At 42.3% G+C, this 23,471-nt stretch overlaps 1 protein-coding gene across 2 annotated transcripts in view; it reads left to right on the forward strand.

Annotated features, from left to right (window-relative positions):
- The window catches only part of myo16 (myosin XVI), a 774,098-nt gene that overhangs the window by 144,296 nt on the left and 606,331 nt on the right, over positions 1-23,471 (forward strand). For both annotated transcript variants that reach the window (XM_051926297.1, XM_051926296.1), the window contains exon 2: positions 18,648-18,911. In XM_051926297.1, coding sequence (XP_051782257.1) covers positions 18,686-18,911 — 226 coding nt within the window. In that variant the 5' untranslated portion in view covers positions 18,648-18,685. The remainder of the gene's footprint in view (positions 1-18,647; positions 18,912-23,471) is intronic.

The following is a 23,471-nucleotide window of genomic DNA, read 5'->3' on the forward strand; positions in this document are numbered from 1 at the left end:
GCTCCCCTCGTTTTTCTGGTATACTGAGATAGAGGAAAAGGTCATCAGAACAACTTCCAGTTGCGCAATATTTCTCAAATATCTCATTGATTCTCATCATAACTTATTGGTAATATCCTTATACAATCATTTATAATCAAACTTTATATTAAAATGATATTGTCGCACATAGGGAGGTCGAAAACGGTGGTGGAATTTGTTCATGATTACATATGCATTGCCTCGATTACGTGCAAAGCAAAAAGAGTTATAGTTACCTAAAACATAGAAAAAGCGTTAGCATTATATAATATTGATTGCAATAAATTGATATAGGTAAAACTGCATTTAACTATATTTAATAATGATAATGATGGCGGAAAAAAAATAAAGCCATAAAATTAAATGTATTACCAGGAACACGATGAGGATGTAGTAGCTTATTGTTCTCATTACATCTTTATATTTACATGGCATGTTCAATGTTTACACTGATGACGATAAAATTAAGAATATGCGTTATATTGAATACAGTTTTTAATACGGTGCACACATTTATATTTCCATAATACAAAAAATTTTGGATGGTTGAGTAAATTTTCTCAAATTTCATATCTGTTTGCTTTTTATCATTTATAAATATCAATACAAAATCCGAATTATCCATTTGTAAAAACAATTTACTTGAAAATTTGCAAAAGTATAGATAGATAGATAGATAGATAGATAGATAGATAGATAGATAGATAGATAGATAGATAGATAGATAGATAGATATGACAGGCACTATATAATAGATAGATAGATAGATAGATAGATAGATAGATAGATAGATAGATAGATAGATAGATAGATAGATAGATAGATAGATAGATAGATATGACAGGCACTATATAATAGATAGATAGATAGATAGATAGATAGATAGATAGATAGATAGATAGATAGATAGATAGATAGATAGATAGATAGATAGATAGATAGATAGATAGATAGATAGATAGATAGATACTTTATTAATCCCAAGGGGAAATTCACAAACTCCAGCAGCAGCATACTGATACAGAACAATATTAAATTAAAGAATGATAACAATGCAGGTATACAGACAGACAATAACTTTGTATAATGTTAACGTTTACCCCCCCGGGTGGAATTGAAGAGTCCCATAGTGTGGGGGAGGAACGATCTCCTCAGTCTGTCAGTAGAGCAGGACGGTGACAGCAGTCTGTCGCTGAAGCTGCTCCTCTGTCTGGAGATGATCCTGTTCAGTGGATGCAGTGGACCCCCCATGATTGACAGGAGTCTGCTCAGCACCCATCGCTCTGCCACAGATATCAAACTGTCCAGCTCCATGCCTACAATAGAGCCTGCCTTCCTCACCAGTTTGTCCAGGCGTGAGGCGTCCCTCTTCTTTATGCTGCTTCCCCAGCACACCACCGCATAGAAGTGGGCGCTCGCCATAACCATCTGATAGAACATCTGCAGCATCTTATTGCAGATGTTGAAGGACGCCAGCCTTCTAAGGAAGTATAGTCGTCTCTGTCCTCTCTTGCACAGAACATCAGTATTGGCAGTCCCAGTCCAATTTATCATCCAGCTGCACTCCCAGGTATTTATAGGTTTGCACCCTCTGCACACAGTCACCTCTGATGATCATGGGGTCCATGAGGGGTCTGGTCCTCCTAAAATCCACCACCAGCTCCTTGGTTTTGCTGGTGTTCAGTTGTAGGTGGTTTGAGTCGCACCATTTAACAAAGTCATTGATTAGGTTCCTATACTCCTCCTCCTGCCCACTCCTGATGCAGCCCACGATAGCAGTGTCGTCAGTGAACTTTTGCACGTGGCAGGACTCCAAGTTGTATTGGAAGTCCGATGTATATAGGCTGAACAGGACCGGAGAAAGTACAGTCCCCTGCGGCGCTCCTGTGTTGCTGACCACAATGTCAGACCTGCAGTTCCCGAGACGCACATACTGAGGTCTGTTTGTAAGATAGTCCACGATCCATGCCACCAGGTATGAATCTACTCCCATCTCTGTCAGCTTGTCCCTAAGGAGCAGAGGTTGGATTGTGTTGAAGGTGCTAGAGAAGTCCAGAAACGTAATTCTTACAGCACCACTGCCTCTGTCCAAGTGGGAGAGGGATCGGTGTAGCATATAGATGATGGCATCCTCCGCTCCCACCTTCTCCTGGTATGCAAACTGCAGAGGGTCGAGGATGTGACGGACCTGTGGCCTCAGGTGGTGAAGCAGCAGCTGCTCCATGGTCTTCATCACATGTGACGTTAGAGCGACAGGCCGGAAGTCATTCAGCTCACTAGGACGTGATACCTTTGGGACTGGGGTGATACAAGATGTTTTCCAAAGCCTCGGGACTCTCCCCTGTTCCAGGCTCAGGTTGAAGATGTGCTGTAGAGGACTCCCCAGCTCCAGCGCACAGGCCTTCAGCAGTCGTGGCGATACTCCATCTGGACCCACTGCTTTGCTGGCACGAAGTCTCCTCAGCTCTCTGCTTACCTGGGCTGCTGTAATTGTGGGTGTATTCAGTTTTCAGTTAACGTACCACTTCTGGCCACGTGATTTTTCTCAAATTTCATATCTACTAATTTTTCGTCATTACTAATATCCACATAAAATTTAAACCGTATATCTTTAATTATAGCTGTAATTTGCTTGTCAAATTGCGAAAGTATTCAGTTAAAGTATGACTTCTGTCTGCGTGATTTTTCTTCTTTTATATCTACTTATTTTTCATCATTTCTAATATCCACACTAAAATTTGAATCGTATATATCTTTATTTATTGCCATAGTTTACTTGGAAAAAAAATCTGAAATGTGTTCAGGTAAAGTACCACTTCTGGTTGTCAGAAGTGACCCAAAAGTTAATAGGATTCCCTATTTTTGATATAAAGCAGGGGTACCGAGGAGGTCAATGTGTTTTCGAGTTATCGCATTTACACACAGACAGACATCATTTCAGACTCAGGAAGGTCTAAAATGTCAAGATTCATCAGAATCTTGAGGTGGAGTTTTTTCACCCAATTCCTATCCTTTCTCTAAACTATGTATACAAGAAAGTAAAAACTCGACTGAATAATTTCTCCATGCCTATTTGATGTCCTTTGATGATGGTCTTTCTTTTTGTTGCTTCATGTTGTGTCGAATGTGAATGAAAGGACTGCGTGAGACGTATCTTCAAATGAATTCTCATTTAATGTACAGCAGTGGCCAAACGTTTTGGCTTTGCAAACTTTGCTGCTTTAGCATTTTCAGATTATTTTTTTTGTACACGTTTCTATGGCATATTGAAGAACAATTAAAAACAGGTTAAAATAATTCAGCAAATTAAAACGAGGTTGAAAACCAACAATGGCTGTAAAAGCCATTGTTCCCCTGTAAAAGCCTTGGGCCTTCTTTTAGCAGGATGGCGGCTCCCCTGCTTCTACCATCCGAGCCCTGCAACAGGGGAGTCGCCCTTACCTGCAGGTGCAGCTGTCTTCTCCACTGGTCTGGTAGCTTTATGACCCCTGGCTTCATACAGCTCCCTCCAGACTGAGATTCGGGTTTCCCAGCGACCAGGGTGCTCACGCTGAGGCTCACTCTCCCAAGCCTCACTGACATGCCGTCCTCGATCCTGGTCACTCCTGCTCCTCTGAAAAACTCGGCAGGAGTGACCCAATCCATCCGCCCCCAAGTGCCAGCCAAACACCATGCCAGGGCTCTCCTCCCGGCTGCCAGCAACTACCAGCGAGCCTGCTCTCTCTCACTCGCTCGCTCGCTCCCACACCAGCTCTCTGTACCCCCTGCCTTCCTCTTTCCATTAACTTCCGTTCTTTTCATTTTTTCGTTTCCCCTTCTGCACTCGCGTTCCTACTATTTATATTGGGGACGTGGCACAGGTGCAGCGATTAGCAGCTCCCGACATCAGTTACAGACACGGGCGATCCCACACCTGTGGAGTTCAGTGCGGAAACGCCCAAATCCGTATCACGCCTGGGAACCGCTCTGGCCTCACTACCATGCCCCCTCTTTTAGCCGTGAGTGTGGCAATTATTTTTTTAAAAACTGGCCATCCATTTTGAGTGGAAGAGGAATCAAAAGAAATTGTCAATGCTTTTCCATCTTGGTGAATCAAGCACCAAGACACTTACAGATACAGTACTCCAGATCGCTTCTTTGTTCTTCTTTATGTTGCGTGCGGTGCTTTCATTAATGCCATAGTGGTGTGCTACTGCAGCATAACTTTTTAGTTTCCGGAGCAAATCCAGTAGTCCAACCTTCTCCTGAAGTGTTTTAAACTTCTTCTGGTGCTTAGGCTCAGTGCCAGAAGCCTTAGAAGGTGCAGAGCATTTTGACGACATCTTCTGCGTTTAAGAATAACAAAATGAATACAATAATGAAATGGAAAACACAAGGCAACTCAGCTGGAGACGCGTCACAGGGCAGCAGTCAATCAACAGCAAGAAGAAATGAATAACGCTCTCGGATTGGCTACAGTCACCATCCCAAACCGCATTTCCCTCAGCGGTTGCTTCCTGGTCTCTCTACAGCACAGTATTGGCCATAAAAAATTGCATACAATATTTGCGCTTTCTGCTAACAATTAATAGTTAGGTTCTAAGGAAAAATCCTCGAACGACTGAGTCCACGAACCCTGAACCGCGACTTTGCGGGGGTCTACTGTATACCTCCACGAAAATGATCACTAGGAGATATATAACTATATATACAAATACATTGGTACTGTGTCTCTCCGGAAAATCCTTGGGTACCGTTGGTTTGACTTTGTGTCGAATGAAAGGTTGGTCATGGAGTCCCGAATGAGGTGCACTACCTGCATTGTGAGGGAGCGTCAGTTACGGCACTCCGGCGATGTGGCGCGTTTCCCCGAGGGTGATCCAGCTCGTAAGGTCCTCATTGTTGGGGACCCGAGTGGCTGGACCAGACCAAGGGGTCGCCCATGTAACACCTGGCTGCGACAGATAGAGGGTCATTTCCGGAGGGTGGGACTGGACCGCGTGTCTGCCTGGGGGGTTGCAAACCGGGATCCCGAGTTGTTTCGTTGTGTAGTGGGTGCAGCAACGTGCTGTACCAGTGCATGCTCCCCAACTTAACTTGACTTGACTTGGCTGCACCCTCAGATCCCAACAGGTCTGTAACCAACACCAACTCTTATGAAGCCCTGCGGGAGACCGAGGCACCGCTGCAACCAAGGGTGGCTGCCATCCCCCGGACAATATACGGAAGGGGCGTCCCAGCTGGGCATGGGCCCGGGCAGTCCGCCACACTATGTTCTTTGTATTATGAGTATTAGGTTTATCTACTTTATAGTGCCTTACTAATGTGTACAGCTGCCTTAAGCAAAGATACTTACTAGCTCTGCACAAGCAGACCAAATGGTGGTCTTCAGACGTAAACAGCACCTGTGCCAGCCTCCAAAGCAGGTGCCTGCTCACCGCTCTGCTTTCTTCTCAGCTGTGGGAATATGGCAGACACCCACACCAGGTGTTCTTAACAACATACATTGACCTTATTAAACAGTATTAAATTAAGACTATTAAAAACGGAGTAAAACTGATGGGAGCAAAACAGAAATAGATTAATCAAAAATAGAAGTGATGGCAGATGAGTCTTTTTAACTCTTTGAGGGCTGAATATCTTCCCAAAAAACAGCTTCACACATAAATCACATAAAACGTCTGTCGCTATGTGCTGTGGTTGCTGTTGGTGCCTGTTTGGCATCTCTGGCAGCAGTGGCTGCACAGGGACGGCTCGATGGCCAGCTACCTCTGCATGGCGGGCCAGCTACCTCTCTGCCTTCGCACAGCAGGTGGGCGACAGTGGCAGTCACTGTGTGATGCAATATGGTTTGTCCTCCTAGGTGAACGCTGCTTTAAGCATATCAGCTACACGAACGTGTTCAGCACCATGATCAACTGGGGATCAATAGGCTGATGCTGGTACCTCAATTTCGTTTTTGATCTCCATCTCCAGATCACTTGGTTCAAACTCAGAGTCCGAAAAGTCAGAGTCCGTTTCAGTGATTATACAGAAAATGTCCATGGAGTATTTTGCTTTGCACATTTGCTTTAGTCTTACCAGACGTTGATGCCATTTTTGAGCCTGTTTGCTCTTCACTACTCCTGCACATACAGAGAATCGAGGTCAAATCAACAAAGCTACGTAACTTTTCTTCAAGCAAAGAGAGTCAAACTAAAAAGTAAGGGTGAGTTTTGTCTCAGTTTACAGCCAATTACCATCCTCTACCCCTGAATTTTGACAAAAGTCAACATCAGCCCTGAAAGAGTTAAGTGGATGTGCAGTGCTGTCCTCGGATTGCTGTTCAGCCCACAGTGGTCCTGCCAGGTTCTTTCGGTTCTTCTGAGGCAGCGTGTGCTTGGTGCTGTATACCGATGATTCTCTTTTCGATCAGCTGCTGTAGAGCTGTGATTCCACACTCAGATACAGTGATATAAATACTCCAAGTGGTGCAGCGAGAGTAATATGGAAAAAGATGATCCGCTGTGGCAACACCTAATGGGAGCAGCTGAAAGAAGAAGAAGAAGGTGCAGTGAGAGTAACAACACTAAAGCAGCTTTGGTATTTAGAATAGTTTGACCATTCTGTGGACCATTGTTACAGGTTAATTACAATCAGATGCTGTAAACTAATAAACAATACACAGTTAATTTCAGTGTATTTATAAAGCCGCGTCAGGGATGTGGATCTGAAAAAGAAAGGATAATAACAGTGGAACAGTAGCACTGCTTTGACGCTGGGCGCCGCCAGTCTGCCAAACCGAGCGCAGAACTTGCGTACGCCAGGGTATGAGGTATCATGGAAATGTGCGTGGCTTTACGCCAAGTTTAGGTTTTATACATCGCGATTTGAACGTGGAAACGTCCGTACGCAACATTTCTGCGCGTACGCACCATTAATACATGAGGCCCCTGGTGCTTTTATATTCGAGCGTCGCATATTCCCCTTCGTAATGACACAATACGTTTTAAAAGTCTCACATACCATATTCTGTGCCATTTTTTTTTTTTTTTTGCACCTTCACAACAGCATCAGAATGTTTGGTGTCATATTTGAGCCACAGAGAAAACAAAACTTAGGGAAACGGCGACAAGGTGTATTATGTGATTAAAGTGGAAATTTTGGCTTTAATCTCGAAATGTCCACTTTAATCTCGTAGTTAACTTTATCATTAAAGTAGACCGTCGTAAATGTCACCTTAAAACCGACCCAGTTGTTAATCGCTACCTGCTGCAGGGGCTTCCTCCTGAACTGACAACAGCAGCAGGGAGTGATCGCCACACAGAACACGTTACATTTATGATATTCCAGCTCTCTGCACATCTAGAATCTTCAGATTTATACTTGATATCACTTTCATGATGAAATGCGTTAAAGTATGTATGTTACATTTTACAGATAAATCATTAACTTCATTTAAATAATGAATATTGTTAATAATTACACATGTAGGGGACGACATGATGACAGAACAGTAGGGAGTCTTCCCCTGGTATTCCCAGCCTGCAGTTTGCATGTTTTCCAGGTGGGTTTCCACAATGGGCTCCAGTTTCCTTCCAAAGACATGAAGATTTGGGGACGTTAAAATGATGCCAGTGTGTATGTGTGTGCTTGTTTTCACCTTGCAATGAGCTGATGCCCCATCCAGGGATGCTTGCTGGAATGGGTGCATCCTTGGGTTGATGGATGGAATCATTAAACATCATTTTCAGAGATATTGTGGCAAGGTGTCCTCGGAATGTAATGGATGTTTCAGGCAATTCACAACACAGTGCACCTGAATGTTTTCTCACCGTGATCATATCTCGCACTGTCACCTGGTGGAATCTTCCAGATTTATGTAAAGTACGCACAGAAATATAAACAGTACACCGCTTGCATAGCACTAGCGTCTGCTGGAGTATGCATCGTGTCGCATGAAGTATAATAAATAAAGTTTGTTTTGCACATTCCAAAGAAATTAAGGAAAAGATAAACATTGTGATCAATAGAAGATTCAAAGTTTAGGTCATGTCATGCCATTGTCCAACCCGCTACATCCTAACACAGGGTCACGGGGTTCTTCTGGAGCCAATCCCAGCCAACACAGGGCACAAGGCAGGAACAAATCCTGGGCAGGGTGCCAGCCCACTGCAGGACACACACACACCCACAGACAATTTAGAATCTCCAATGTACTTAACCTGCATGTCTTTGGACTGTGGGAGGAAACTGGAGCACCAGGAGGAAACCCACGCAGACACGGGGAGAACATGCAAACTCCACGCAGGGAGGACCCGTGAATAATAATAATAATAATAATAATAATAATAATAATTAATTCCTTAGATTCATATAGTGCTTTTCTCACTACTCAAATGCTTTACACAGGGAGTGGGGAGCAACTTCAACTACCACCAGTGTTCAGGATCTACCTGCAGCCATTTTTGCACCAGTCCGCTCACTACAATTTAGCTGTTAGGTGGAGTGACAGTTAACCAATTAGGGACAGGGGATGATTGGGGGCCAGAATGACTAGGCCATGATGGACAATTCAGCCTGGACATCAGGATACATCTTATTCTTTACAAAGGGTGCCCTGGGATCTTTAAAGACCACAGACAGTCAAGATCTCAGTTTTACATGTCATGTGAAGGACGGCACCATATTTACAGCATGGTGTCCCCGTTATTGCTCTGGTAGCTTTGGGATTCACACTAAGACTAAGTGCCACCTGCTGGCTTCACCAACACCTCTTCCAGCAGCAGCTCCAAGCTTTTTCCCAGATGGTCTCCCATCTGGCCAGGCCTGAATAGGCTTAACTTCAAGTGGATGACCTCTCCTGAAGTGCAGCTGGCATGGCCACTGGCAAATATCTAGTAGTCTGCACTAATATTAGTTAAATGATGTAAAATATCAAATAAAGATGTTAACAGGTAGAATTATGGCCTGTGTAAGCATTTATGTGTGGTTTGAGATGGAAGAATTTAAATGAATGAGTAGCAGTCTTGGGCGGCATGGTGGCACAATGGTAGCGCTGCTGCCTCGCAGTTAGGACACCCAGGTTCGCTTCCCGGCTCCTCTCTGTGTGGGTTTCCTCCGGGTGCTCCGGTTTCTCCCCACAGTCCAAAGACATGCAGGTTAGGTGGGTTGGCGATTCTAAATTGTCCCTAGTGTGTGCTTGGTGTGTGGGTGTGTGTGTGCCCTGTGGTGGGATGGCGCCCTGCCCAGGGTTTATTTCCTACCTTGCACCCTGTGTTGGCTGGGATTGGCTCCAGCAGACCCACATAACTCTGTAGTTAGGATATTGCGGGTTGGATAATGGATGGATGGATGGATGGAATAGCAGTCTTGGGTTTTATAATTTGTTCAAGAAGGTTAAAGTGCCAAAAGGTTCCAGTTCAGGTGGGCCCAGTTGTTGGCTTGTTTAATCAGGATTAGGTCACGCAGCTCCAGTTTGCCTTGCTTGCAGTCCATTCATCATCCAGTACTATGAGTTTTGATCATTTATTCTTCATACGGTGTATTCTGTATATCCCTTCTCCTTGTCGTCTGATCTCTGCCCCTCTGCAATCCCCTGCCGAGAACATTCAAGATCTGATGGCATCAGAAGTCTCACTCTGTACTGTCTTACTTTGTTCTTCATCATTTGTCTCCCTGCTGCATGCTTCTCTCTTTGACTCGTCATCTGCTGTCAATGACAGGGACTCCTTCAAGGGTGTCCTATGCTAATGTGCATCCGCGGAGCTTTATTTCTTATCATTTAGTTCTCTAAACTCCTAAATGCCTAAATAATCAGCAACACGGTAGAAACACAGTCGCCGTAATATCTTGGTTTTTTGCTTTGTCCACTTTTGCTTCTGAGAGAAGCTGTTTTAGGTCATGTGACTTATGCCATTTCATTCTGTGCAGCCTCTGCAGAAGTTTGCCCCCTTTGTCTTCAACCTCTTCCTCATCTGAGCTCTGCACCTTTTTTGCCCTCAACATTCAGGATTTGATGGCATCAAAAGTATCCCTCTGTACTGTCTCTCTCTCTGAATCATAATCTGCTATCAATGACAAGGGCTTTCTGTGCTGATACGCTTTGTGGCATATCTTTCCTTATTTCTTACATCTCTAAAGTTGAAAATACTTAATTAAAGGTAGTGAGAGAGAAACACAGCAGTAATGAATGTATACAGTAGAGTGTAATAAAGGCATTATATATGCACCCGACCCAACACAGACAGACATCAGAGGCACGTATAAAAACCAATAAAGATTTATTTTTCTTCACCTGTGGGGCACGTCTTCTCCATGCTCCTCAGCCACAGCACAGTCCCAAAAGCACACTCCTCCCAGCAAGCGTTGTCCTCCTCCTCCCGACTCAGGCTTCCGGAGTGGTGGCTGCTGGCCCCTTTTATAGCTCACCTGGAAGTGCTTCAGGTGCTTGGCCACCTGCCTCCGATTTGCACCTCCGGCTGTGGCTGAACTACAGCCCAGACGGGACCAAGAACCCATGCAGTGCCTCCTGGTGGCCACCCCGGATCCCAACAGGGCTGTGGAGAACTCCATCTCCCATAGAGCCCTGCGGGTATCTGAGGCACCACAGTCACCCATGGGAGGCTGCCACCAAGTGGTTCGGGGGAGGTACTGCACAGCCCATGCTTGCTCCCCTGGAACATATAGAGAAGGAGAGTGGGGGGTGGGGGGGTCCGTCACAAGAGATACAAAGAAATTCTGAAAAAGGCATGTTTTGTTCAAGCGCTATTTACAAACACAACACTTAAAATGCACATGTGAAAAAAAAACTGACATTTTACCGCATTTGGGGTCACTAGCAACCCTTTACATTTTAGGCAAATAAATGATCATAATAAATTAATTTTAAATCAATTTTGATTGTTTTGGTAGTAAATTGTTGAAGATTAAATGAATGAGGCATGTTTGTGTTCTCACTGTATCATATAATCCCATGATAGCTATAAACATGAAGTCACGGGTTGCTAGTGACCCAAGGTATGTATACACGGGTTTCAAATGTACTATAGAGCTATAAAGAACTGGTTACTATATCCTAACACAGGGTCACGGGGGTCTGCTGGAGCCAGTCCCAGCCAACACAGGGTGCAAGGCAGGAACAAACCCCGGGTAGGGTGCCAGCCCACTGCAGGGCACACACACACACACCAAGCACACACTAGGGACAATTTAGAATGATGAATGGAGACAGCCTGGGGTCGGAGAAGGGGGAACACCAGCCGTTTGAAGGCCAGATAGGAAATAAGCTACATACCTAAATTTGGAATTAATAGGAAATTAAAAAAACTACACGGTGGATTAATAAAGATTTAAAAAAGAAGTTGCAAATGAAAACACTGCTTTATAAGGCATATAAGACTAATAAGACTACAAAGTGATTCGTAGAGCATATGAGATCAGGCAGGCTAAAAGACAGTTGGAGAGAAATCTATATATATATATTTCAGCATGTCTGTCTGTTGGTTGGTTGGTTGGTTGGTACGTTTACATCAGTGTTTTGATTGGCTGATATTCTATGAATTAAATCCCTGTGTGCGTCCAGGTGTCCGTGTGTGGGTGTCTTCTGGTGAAGTGCGCATGCGTGGGGCACGGTGCGATGCGCGATATTACTGTCAGAGAAAGTTAGAGGCGTTTTACGGAAATACAAACCAGTATTACTGCGAGAGGAAATTAAAGGTACACAATACAGTGACGCATATTACAGCCACATACAAGCCAGTATTACTGTCAGAGGATATTAAAGGCATATTACCGACGCGCACGCCTGTATTACCGCCAGAGAAAATTACAGGTATATTACGGACGTACAAACCAGCGGATGTACAAGACGGTATCCTTCAATAATGGCGCGCACAAAAAGGCGAGCCTCAAAAGGGCGACCTCAATTGGGCGCAGCGAATAAAGGCACGCGTAAATAAAGATCTGCACCTTTGTTGTTCTTCACATATTCCAGAGCCATTTGAACTAAATTATCTGCGAACGCCTTTATTCGCCGAGCTCAATTGAGGTCGCCCTTTTGAAGCTCGCCTTTTTGTGCGTGCCCTTATTGAATAGAGCCGTACAAGACAGTATTACTGTCACAGAAAATTAAAGACACACAATACACGGCGGCGGCACACAAAGATCGGTCAGCTCAGCAAGTAAACATCAACAAAAGAAAGGCTGAAAGAAAGAAAATACGACCAACAAACAGAATGAGGTCAAAGTCCCTTGCCGTTTAATATAGACTGTTCCTACTAATGTTTATGCACTACTGTTCTAGCGCCCGTTATTGTAACGGGCTAAATGACTAGTATAGCAGATAAGGTGAAAGACGACCATAAGAGATTCTTTGATTATTTTAGTAGTAAAAGAACAGTCAAGTGCATCAGAAATAGTAAAGGGGAATTAAAAGATACAGACAATGAAATAGCGAATGCCCTAAACTTACATTTTTCTGAGGTGTTTACAATTGAGCAAGTGGATAACCTCAGAGCAGTAACAGGGACTACTAAGGAGGTACTGAGGGATTTGGAAATGTAGAGGGAGAAGTGCTGCTCAGATTAAATAAGCTGAAGTCAAACAAATCACCAGGACCAGATAATATTTACACTCGAGTTCTTAAGGATGTTAGTGAGTACAGATATAAACCCTTGACACATATTTCTAGGAAGTCCCTGCACACTGGAGAGATTCCGAAGGACTGGAAAATGGCAAATATAATCCCATTATATAAAAAGGGTGAGAGGGCAGATCCAAGTAACTATAAGCCAGTAAGTTTAACGTACATCACAGGAAAATGAATGGAAGGAATTATTAAGGATAAGATTGAGCAACACCTGGCAAGGACAGGACAGTCAGCATGGGGTCAGAAGAAGGAGGATGTGTTTTACTAACAGGCTGGAATTCTATGAGTAAGCAACAGAAGGATACGACAAGAGTGGAGCAGATGATGATTATATATCTGGACTTTCAGAAAGCATTTGATAAGGTGCCACATGAGAGGTTGGGCATCAAATTAAAAGAAGTGGCAGTTCAGGGTGATGTTTTTAGATGGGTGTAGAATTGGTCAGACACAGGAAGCAGAGAGTGATGGTGTGAGGAACCTCATCAGAATTGGGTGATGTTAAGAGTGGTGACCAGCAGGGGTCAGTGGAGGGGCCGCTGCTATTATCCATCCATCCATCCATTTTCCAACCCGCTGAATCCGAACACAGGGTCACGGGGGTCTGCTGGAGCCAATCCCAGCCAACACAGGGCACAAGGCAGGAACCAATCCTGGGCAGGGTGCCAACCCACCGCAGCGCTGCTATTATATAGAAATGATTTAGATAGGAATATAAAGAACAAGCTGGTTAAGTTTGCAGATGATACCAAGATAGGTGGATTAGCAGATAATTTGGAATCCGTTATATCATTACAGAAGGACTTGGACAGCAGACAGGCTTGGGCAGATTTGTAGCAGATGAAATTTAATGTCAGTAAATGTAAATTATTACATATAGGAAGTAAAAATGTGAGGTTTGAATACACAATGGGTGGTCGGAAAATCGAGAGTCCACCTCATGAGAAGGATTTAGGAGTCATAGTGGACTCTAAGCTATCAACTTCCCAACAGTGTTCAGATGCCATTAAGAAGGCTAACAGAATGTCACGTTATATAGCGCCTTGATGTGTGCAGTACAAATCACAGGAGATTCTACTCAAGCTTTATAACACACTGGTGAGGCCTCATCTGGAGTCCTGTGTGCAGTTTGGGTCTCCAGGCTACAAAAAGGACATAGCAGCACTAGTGGGGGTCCAGAGGAGAGCGACTAGGCTGATTCAGGGCTACAGGGGTTGAATTATGAGAATGATTAAAAGAGCTGAGCCTTTATAGTTTAAGCAAAAGAAAGATTAAGAGGTGTTTGCACCCTGCCCGGGATTGGTTCCTGCCTTGTGCCCTGTGTTGGCTGGGATTGGCTCCAGCAGACCCCCGTGACCCTGTGTTCAGATTCAGCGGGTTGGAAAATGGATGGATGGATGGAAGATTAAGAGGTGACATGATTGAAGTGTTTAATATTATGAAGGGAATTAGTACAGTGGATCGAGACGGCGACTTTAAAATGAGTTCATCAAGAAGATGGGGACACAATTGGAAGCTTGTGAATTAAGGGTAAATTTCACACAAACATTAGGAAGTTTTTCTTTACACAAAGAACGACAGACACTTGGAATAAGCAACCAAGTAGTGTGGTGGACAGTAAGACTTTAGGGACTTTCAAAACTCGACTTGATGTTTTTTTGGAAGAAATAAGTGGAGAGGACTGGCGAGCTTTGTTGGGCTGAATGGCCTGTTCTCGTCTAGAGTGTTCTAATGTTCTAAGGAAAGTAAGAAAAAGATAATGAATGGCTTAACATAAAAATATTGGTGGTTTCTGAGAGGGCCTGCAAGGGGCCAGCCTGAGTGAGGAGTCAGATTTAGCAGTGAATGAGCTGTTTTGAGCGAGGTCAAGATGATAAGAAATGATTATATTAACTGTAACTTTTGGCTTGTTCAGGGCTCAGCTCAGTTTGGCCTAATTGGGTTGAGTCTGTGTTATTGTTTTATTGCAATGAAGCTAATTACTCTGTTTGCCTATCCTTCGACTACTAAAGCCTTCTTTCAAGGTGCAGAATCTTCGGCGTATTTTACGCTTCCACACTTCCACTGGTCCAAACAACACAGTAGTCTGCCCAGGCACAATGTTATTTTTTCATCCAGCTGGCCAACCCATCTATCCTTCTGTTCTGGCCTCCTGTCCGGCTAGGAAACTGTCTCTCCTTTCCTACCGATACCCCTGTCCTCTTCCTACAATAGCCAAAACGTATAGGGTCACTAGCAACCCCAAAAGCAGTAAAGTGACGGTATTTTTAAAGCACCTTTTAAGATAGATAGATAGATAGATAGATAGATAGATAGATAGATAGATAGATAGATAGATAGATAGATAGATAGATAGATAGATAGATAGATAGATAGATAGATAGATAGATAGATAGATAGATAGATAGATAGATAGATAGATAGATAGATAGATAGATAGATAGATAACATTTATTTCTAGAGCACATTTTCATTCTAATGCTGTAGCTCAAAGTGCTTTACAAAATGAAGAAAGAAAAAATAAAAATATAAAAATAAAATTAGGCAATGCTACGTAACAAAGAATAAAGAAAGGTCTGATGGCCAGGAGGACAGAAAAAAACTATAAAAACACCAGACGGCTGGAGAAAAAACAAAATCTGCAGGGGTTCCGAGGCCACGAGACCACCAAGCCCCCCTAACATCAGTGACCTCAATCAGTCCTCATGGTATACAGACTTCAAATGGAAGAACTTGATGATGACGGTCATGTGGACATCTGGCCTTCAAACCATCAATGTAGGGACATCACAATATTAAATTAAAGAGTGATAACAATGCCGATAACAATGCAGGTAATACAGACAGACAATAACTTTGTATAATTTTAATGTTTACCCCCCCAGGTGGAATTGAAGAGTCGCATAGTTTGGGGGAGGAACGATCTCCTCAGTCTGTCAGTGGAGCAGGACGGTGACAGCAGTCTGTCGCTGAAGCTGCTCCTCTGTCTGGAGATGATCCTGTTCAGTGTATGCTGTGGATTCTCCATGATTAACAGGAGTCTGCTCAGCGCCCGTCGCTCTGCCATGGATGTCAAACTGTCCAGCTCCGTGCCTACAATAGAGCCTGCCTTCCTCACCAGTTTGTCCAGGTGTGAGGCATCCCTCTTCTTTATGCTGCCCCCCCAGCACACCACCGCATAGAAGAGGGCACTCGCCACAACCGTCTGATAGAACATCTGCAGCATCTTATTGCAGATGTTGAAGGACGTCAGCCTTCTAAGGAAGTATAGCCGGCTCTGTCCTCTCTTACACAGATCATCAGTATTGGCAGTCCAGTCCAGTTTATCATCCAGCTGCACTCCCAAGTATTTATAGGTCTGCACCCTCTGCACACAGTCACCTCTGACTATCACGGGGTCCATGAGGGGCCTGGTCCTCCTATAATCCACCACCAGCTCCTTGGTTTTGCTGGTGTTCAGTTATTTTCATTTTAAGTGCTGTGTTTGTAAAAAGTGCTTGAACAAAACATTCCTTTTTCAGGATTTCTTGGTATCCCTATATGTTCATTACATCTAAGTTTCTATCTTGTTGTTTTTTATGTAAGCATTTACTAGTTTAGAGAGGTGAGAGGAAAGAAAAGAAATTGAACAAAATGGCTATCAGCATTGGAAAACCTTGAAAGAGACCTGTTGCTGATAGCACTGAGTTGGAGAGAGATGTAGTACAGCGGGATACTTCTGAAAGTGAGAAGAATGCAGCTGGGAGACAAACGATGAACAACAGAGAAAGGCAGTACAGCGTGATACTTCTGATACCACTAAATCATGAATGGTATGGGCAGGTAATTGTAGAGAGGCAGGGCTCAGACAAGATTGAGGAGGTTGAGAAGATTGAAGATGAAGGTGGCAAATAGCTGCAGAAGTTGCACAGGATCGAATGACCCAAAACAGATCCTTCCAGAAGCAAAAGTGGGCAAAAAAGCACACAAGGTATTATTACAACTGCATTTCTATTGTGTTGCTGCTTAGTTGAGAACTAAGAAATTAGAAACAAAATCAGCTCACGTTTATTAGTTCAGGAAGCCCTTGAAAGAGTCCCTGTTGTTGATGGTAGAAAATGAGTTGGAGAGAAAGAGAGAGAAAGACTGAGGAGCATGGGGCAAGGTGTCAAATGATGAGAATAAGGCAGTGCAGAGTGAGACTTCTGATGCCATCAGATCCCAGATGTTCTGGGTAAGGAATCATAGAGGGTCAGAGATCACACCAGGAGGAGAAGGTTGAAAGTGAAGCAGGGCAGGCAGCAGCAGCAAGCTCTAAAGAGTGAAACAGTAACAAGCCTCATCACCTGAAACAGCTTCTTACAGAAGCAAAAGTGGACAAAAAACACAAAAGGTGCTGCATATGTTCGTCATTACCGGACTGCAAAACATCCAGGAATGTAACGATGGTTTGGAATTACTGTGCTGAGTTGAAGACTATGATTGCATAATTATCAAGTCAAGTCAAGTTGGGGAGCATGCACTGCTCCAGCGCGTTGCCACACCCACTACATGACGAAACAACTCGGGACCCCGGTTGGCAACCCCCTAGGCAGACACACAGTCCAGTCCAACCCTCCAGAAATGACCCTCTATCTGCCACAGCCAGGTGTTATGTGGGTGACCCCTTGGCCTGGTCCAGCCACTTGGGTCCCCAACAATTAGGATCTTACGAGCTGGATCACCCTCGGGTAATCGCGCCACATGGCTGTAGTGCCGTAACTGATGCTCCCTCACAATGCAGGTCATGTGCCTCATTCGGGACTCCATGAGCAACACAAAATCAAACCAGCGGGACTCAAGGATTTTCCAGAGAGACACAGTACTGAAGGAGTCCAGTCTTCATCTCAGGTCACTGGATAACGTCCATGTCTCACAAACATCATCCTAGTTAGACTCTTTGGAGTAATTTTGAGATTCTTGATGAATGTGGGCTGAAGCCCCCGCAACTTTGAGTATTTCTGACATGCATGACAAGACACAACTGTCATACATCTGACATGTATTTCTGACGAAGATGCCTTAACAACTCATTAATACAAGAAGAGCCACAGCACCTGCACCTCAGAAGAGGTTGTCCACCCGAAGCTAAGCATTTATGGTCCCGGACAGCACTTAGATGGGAGACCATCTAGGAATAGCTTGGGTTGCTGTTGGTTGAGGTGTTTACCCTCAGGTCTGGGTGTTGATCCCAGTGCAGTGACCGGGACGCTGTGCTGTACAAATGGTGCCATCCTTAATGGGATGAGATGTAAAACTGAGGTTCTGACTCTTTGTGGTCATTAAAGAGTAAAGAGTAAGGTGTATCCTGATGTCCAGGATAAATTGCCCCATCGCGGCCTGGTCATTCTGGCCCCCTAATTATCCCAAGTCTCTGATTGGCTAACTGTCTCTCACCATTTCACCGCCTAACAGGTCATGTGTAGTGAGTGTACTGGTGCAAAAATGTCCTCTGTTGCATCCAGGTGGATGCTGCACATTGGTGTTGGCTGAAGTGGCTTCCCACTGTCTATGAAAAGCACTTTGAGTAGTGAAAAATGAGCCATATTAATGTAAAGAATTATTAACTATTATTAATAAATGAGAAAGTAAGAAAGTCACTATATAATGTACGGCATGAATCTGCAAATTAAACACAGGAGTCCCTCTCTTCCAAGTTCTTCATATAGCTGTTGGCTTATCTTGCATGCAGGAAAGTCACTCGAAATGTCACCCCCCAATAATCACCACTTCATGGTGCAGTGCTTTCCCTTTTGTGTGCTTCTGCAAATATTTTTGTGCAATCATCTGCTGTTGCAAAAATTGCGTCTTGTGTTTTGCATGGATTTGTTGTGTGGATCTCACCAGACCAGTAGAGTAGTTCACTTATTACAATCTGGTGGGGAAAAAACTTAAGACTGTATGGATAAACCAGCTATGATTAAGGTCAAGGTTCTGAGAAAAATCAAATGAACATTGACCTTTAACTACAAGGGTTTTAATTGTTGTAATTTTTCTCCAACAGGTTGCTTTCAGCTATGTAATGTTTTTCGGTCTCATGACATGGAAATCGACCAGTGCTTATTGGAGTCCCTGCCCCTCGGCCAAAGGCAGCGGCTGTTGAAGCGAATGCGCTTGGAGCAGGTGAAAGCCTACCATGAGCGCGAGAAGACCCTGAACAAGCACTCAGGACTCAAAGGCAAAGGGAAGCACAACAGGAAACATCGAGTTCACTTCGGGCCGTCGGAGATGATTCAGGACGCGATCATAAACCATAACGACAAAGAAGGTACGTGATAAATAAACATAAACACGCATCGGGGCTCATCGGATTACTGCAGGGCTTGGAATGTACGACGTCAGCGGCAGAGAGCATGAAGAAGGAAAGCCAAACGGCCTCAATCCTGATATTCCTGCTGTTTGTTTTATTACAAGTCCTGAGTGAGGAAAAATTATTAGAGAGCCCACCTGAGTTCACCCAGCCAGTTATATCAGACACACAGGTACAAGGATAATATTTATATTAGTAAACCATAACTGCTATTATTGTAATACATTAGGTACAGTTCTGGGTCTTACACTTAGGTCACACTCTCTACTTTCTTTAAACGCTTTCCTCTGCATTTTGTGTGCATGTTGCTGCTGATAAAAGGGAATTTTCATCCAGAAATTAATATGTATGTAACCTATGTAATATAGCGCTATTATATAGTGCCTTTCCTATCTATCTATCTATCTATCTATCTATCTATCTATCTATCTATCTATCTATCTATCTATCTATCTATCTATCACATTTCCTTTATCTATCTATCGAATACATACTGTATAGTGTTTTTCTCATTTATCTTTGCATTATACACTGCCTTTACTAATTACTGAGACATCACATTGTGCCTTTAACTGTCTATATATCTGTTAAACAGTGCCTTTCCTGTCTTATGTAGTACTTTCCATATCTCAGTTTTGTATACTGTCTTTCCGCTTTATCTATCCATCTAGCTTTCTTTTCCTTAAATAGATATATATGAAAAGCACTATAAAACATGGGAAAAATAGACAGATAGTTAAGTACAGTATATGGCATATTCCCTATCTATGTAACAAAAATGCAGTTAGATACATAAGGAAATACAGTACACAACACATAGATTTGAAAACTACTATACAAAATAGAAATGACACTTTTTAATAGATATGTAGGTATGAATGGCACTGTGTAATGTATTGATGATAGGAAAGGCAGTTTATTTATCTAACAGACTTGTACAATGGAAATGCACAGTATGATGCATTGATAGGTAGACAGATGGGGAAAGTAGGCACCTATTTGTAAAGTATATTATCCTTCAATCTATTATATAGTGCCTTTCCAATCTATCTATCTATCTATCTATCTATCTATCTATCTATCTATCTATCTATCTATCTATCTATCTATCTATCTATCTATCTATCTATCTATCTATCTATCTATCTATCATATAGTGCCTTTCATATCTATCTATCTATCTATCTATCTATCTATCTATCTATCTATCTATCTATCTATCTATCTATCTATCTATCTATCTATCTATCTATCTATCTATCTATCTATCTATCTATCTATCTATCTATCTATCTAGTGTTATATAGTGCCTTTCCTATCTATCTATCTATCTATCTATCTATCTATCTATCTATCTATCTATCTATCTATCTATCTATCTATCTATCTATCTATCTATCTATCTATCTATCTATCTATCTATCACATTTCCTTTATCTATCTATCGAATACATACTGTATAGTGTTTTTCTCATTTATCTTTGCATTATACACTGCCTTTACTAATTACTGAGACATCACATTGTGCCTTTAACTGTCTATATATCTGTTAAACAGTGCCTTTCCTGTCTTATGTAGTACTTTCCATATCTCAGTTTTGTATACTGTCTTTCCGCTTTATCTATCCATCTAGCTTTCTTTTCCTTAAATAGATATATATGAAAAGCACTATAAAACATGGGAAAAATAGACAGATAGTTAAGTACAGTATATGGCATATTCCCTATCTATGTAACAAAAATGCAGTTAGATACATAAGGAAATACAGTACACAACACATAGATTTGAAAACTACTATACAAAATAGAAATGACACTTTTTAATAGATATGTAGGTATGAATGGCACTGTGTAATGTATTGATGATAGGAAAGGCAGTTTATTTATCTAACAGACTTGTACAATGGAAATGCACAGTATGATGCATTGATAGGTAGACAGATGGGGAAAGTAGGCACCTATTTGTAAAGTATATTATCCTTCAATCTATTATATAGTGCCTTTCCAATCTATCTATCTATCTATCTATCTATCTATCTATCTATCTATCTATCTATCTATCTATCTATCTATCTATCTATCTATCTATCTATCTATCATATAGTGCCTTTCATATCTATCTATCTATCTATCTATCTATCTATCTATCTATCTATCTATCTATCTATCTATCTATCTATCTATCTATCTATCTAGTGTTATATAGTGCCTTTCATATCTATCTATCTATCTATCTATCTATCTATCTATCTATCTATCTATCTATCTATCTATCTATCTATCTATCTATCTATCTATCATATAGTGCCTTTCATATCTATCTATCTATCTATCTATCTATCTATCTATCTATCTATCTATCTATCTATCTATCTATCTATCTATTTTTTTTATTATTTTTTAAAAACAACGTTTATTGATATAATTGTTAAAAAACAGTATACCACATCACCCAACAAACAAAACATATATAAAGAAAAATAAAAATAATCTTATTCTATATAACAAATGAAGAAACATTTCCCATTAAAGCTGTCCTAACACACTCTAATTAAGCATATGTTGGAAAAATTATAACATCAAGTGTAACTCATCATCCTCACATTCACAGAGCACACTTTTTACACACCAAACCTCCCTAAACCTTTCCAAATTATTTGTACATTTATAAAAATTAAACTTTACTAAGATTCTACTCTTACATAACTTTTTGAAGAACCCAATGGTATCCTGAAGCCCAGTCCCACTGATGTTATTTCTGCGGGTTTTCCATATCGTCAGTTTTGCTTGACCTATGATGAAGTTCACCAGGTTGACGTTATTCCCTGTTTGTTTTGTTACCTTCCACCCAAACAAGAAGCCCACCTCGTTATATTCAATACCCAATCTAACAATTAGATGTCTGATCACATTGAAAAGAGGCTGAAGTCTCATACAAACAGAAAACAATGAAACACGGTTTCCCTTGCACCACAAAAGGGACAATTATCAGTAACCCCAGGACTAATAATTGCTAAAAAGGAGTTGACCGCTAAAATGCCATGCAACAGCCTCCACTGCAGATCCCCCACCCGATGAGCCAATGGTGGCCTGTACAGCGACCTCCAGGCCGGCTTTGCTCCCTCTGGCACAGTAAGCTTGTCTCTCCACGGTGTGTCAGGAAGCGTCTTCAGCTGAGTCTGATGTTTGACTTGTGTTATTGTGTTATTGTCTTTCCACTCACCTGCCGGTGACACCACAATTGCAGGAAAGCCACAGTCACTGGAAGGGCAAATCTTTGTATCCAACAGATCTTCTATTTGTGTTAAGTAGCTCTTGGGCAATGAAGTTCTCAGTCTATCTATCTATCTATCTATCTATCTATCTATCTATCTATCTATCTATCTATCTATCTATCTATCTATCTATCTATCTATCTATCTATCTATCTATCTATCTATCTATCTATCTATCTATCTATCTATCTATCTATCTATCTATCTATCTATCTATCTATCTATCTATCTATCTATCTATCTATCTATCTATCTATCTATCTATCTATCTATCTATCTATCTCATATATTATACAGTGCCTGTAATTAACTGAGCCTTCTTTCATAACCAGGTTGTTGGTTTGGTGGGCTTATCTTTTTGCAATGCCACAGACCGGCCATTGTAGAGTTATGGTGGATGTAAAGGCTGTCACCACCCCCTTAAAGGTGTTCAGTCTCCTAATGTCTGACATTCCCTTTCTTCTACAGTCCCTTTGTGTTCCGAGACCAGTCCAGCCTGTCATTGCTATGGCCCCCCAAGCACTTGTAGCCCAATAATATTATTAATGGAGATGTAGTTTAGCACTGTACTGTGCTTTCCAAAGCCCACCCTGTGTTTTTTCATTGCTCTTTTCAATATCTCGCTATCATTGCAAGGACAGCTTGTAATCTTTAGCTGCATTGGTTGATGTTTGTGTGTCTGGGGCAGGCTCTTTCCTTATTTTAGGCTCCCCCCTGGCTGGCTGTGAAGCTGCTCAACTGAATATGGACTGTCAACGCTGACGTGATCCTTAGCGGACGGACCGGTCGGCACTGTTATAGTACTTTTAAGATGCATGGATGTTAATCAGTTTGAAGTTGCTTTATGTCCCACTGTGCCTTACCCTCTCTGTGTTTTTGCGGGGGCCCATTCTGTTATGTATGAACATTGTTATTGTGTTTTACCTGTGGGCCCGTCAGGGCCCTCTGAGCCTACACTTAGTGAAGAGTGCCGTTCAGCAGTGAACTGACTTGTTGTTCTGGTCGAGTTTGCAGGTTCTTCTTGTGTGTTTTTGGGCCTCCATCCAGTTTTCTTCCTAAAGATGGACAGGTTTAGTTAACCCGTGACCCCTAACTTACCCCACTGACTATGGGTGAATGTTTGGTTGGCTCCCTAATGGACTTGTCCCACCCTGCCTTGTGAGATCAGCTCTGTCCTCCCATTCAGGACTGTGGAAGCTATAGATAGATAGATAGATAGATAGATAGATAGATAGATAGATAGA

This window comes from Erpetoichthys calabaricus, chromosome 4 (genome assembly GCF_900747795.2).
Source record: "Erpetoichthys calabaricus chromosome 4, fErpCal1.3, whole genome shotgun sequence".
Taxonomy (NCBI): Eukaryota; Metazoa; Chordata; class Cladistia; order Polypteriformes; family Polypteridae; genus Erpetoichthys; species Erpetoichthys calabaricus.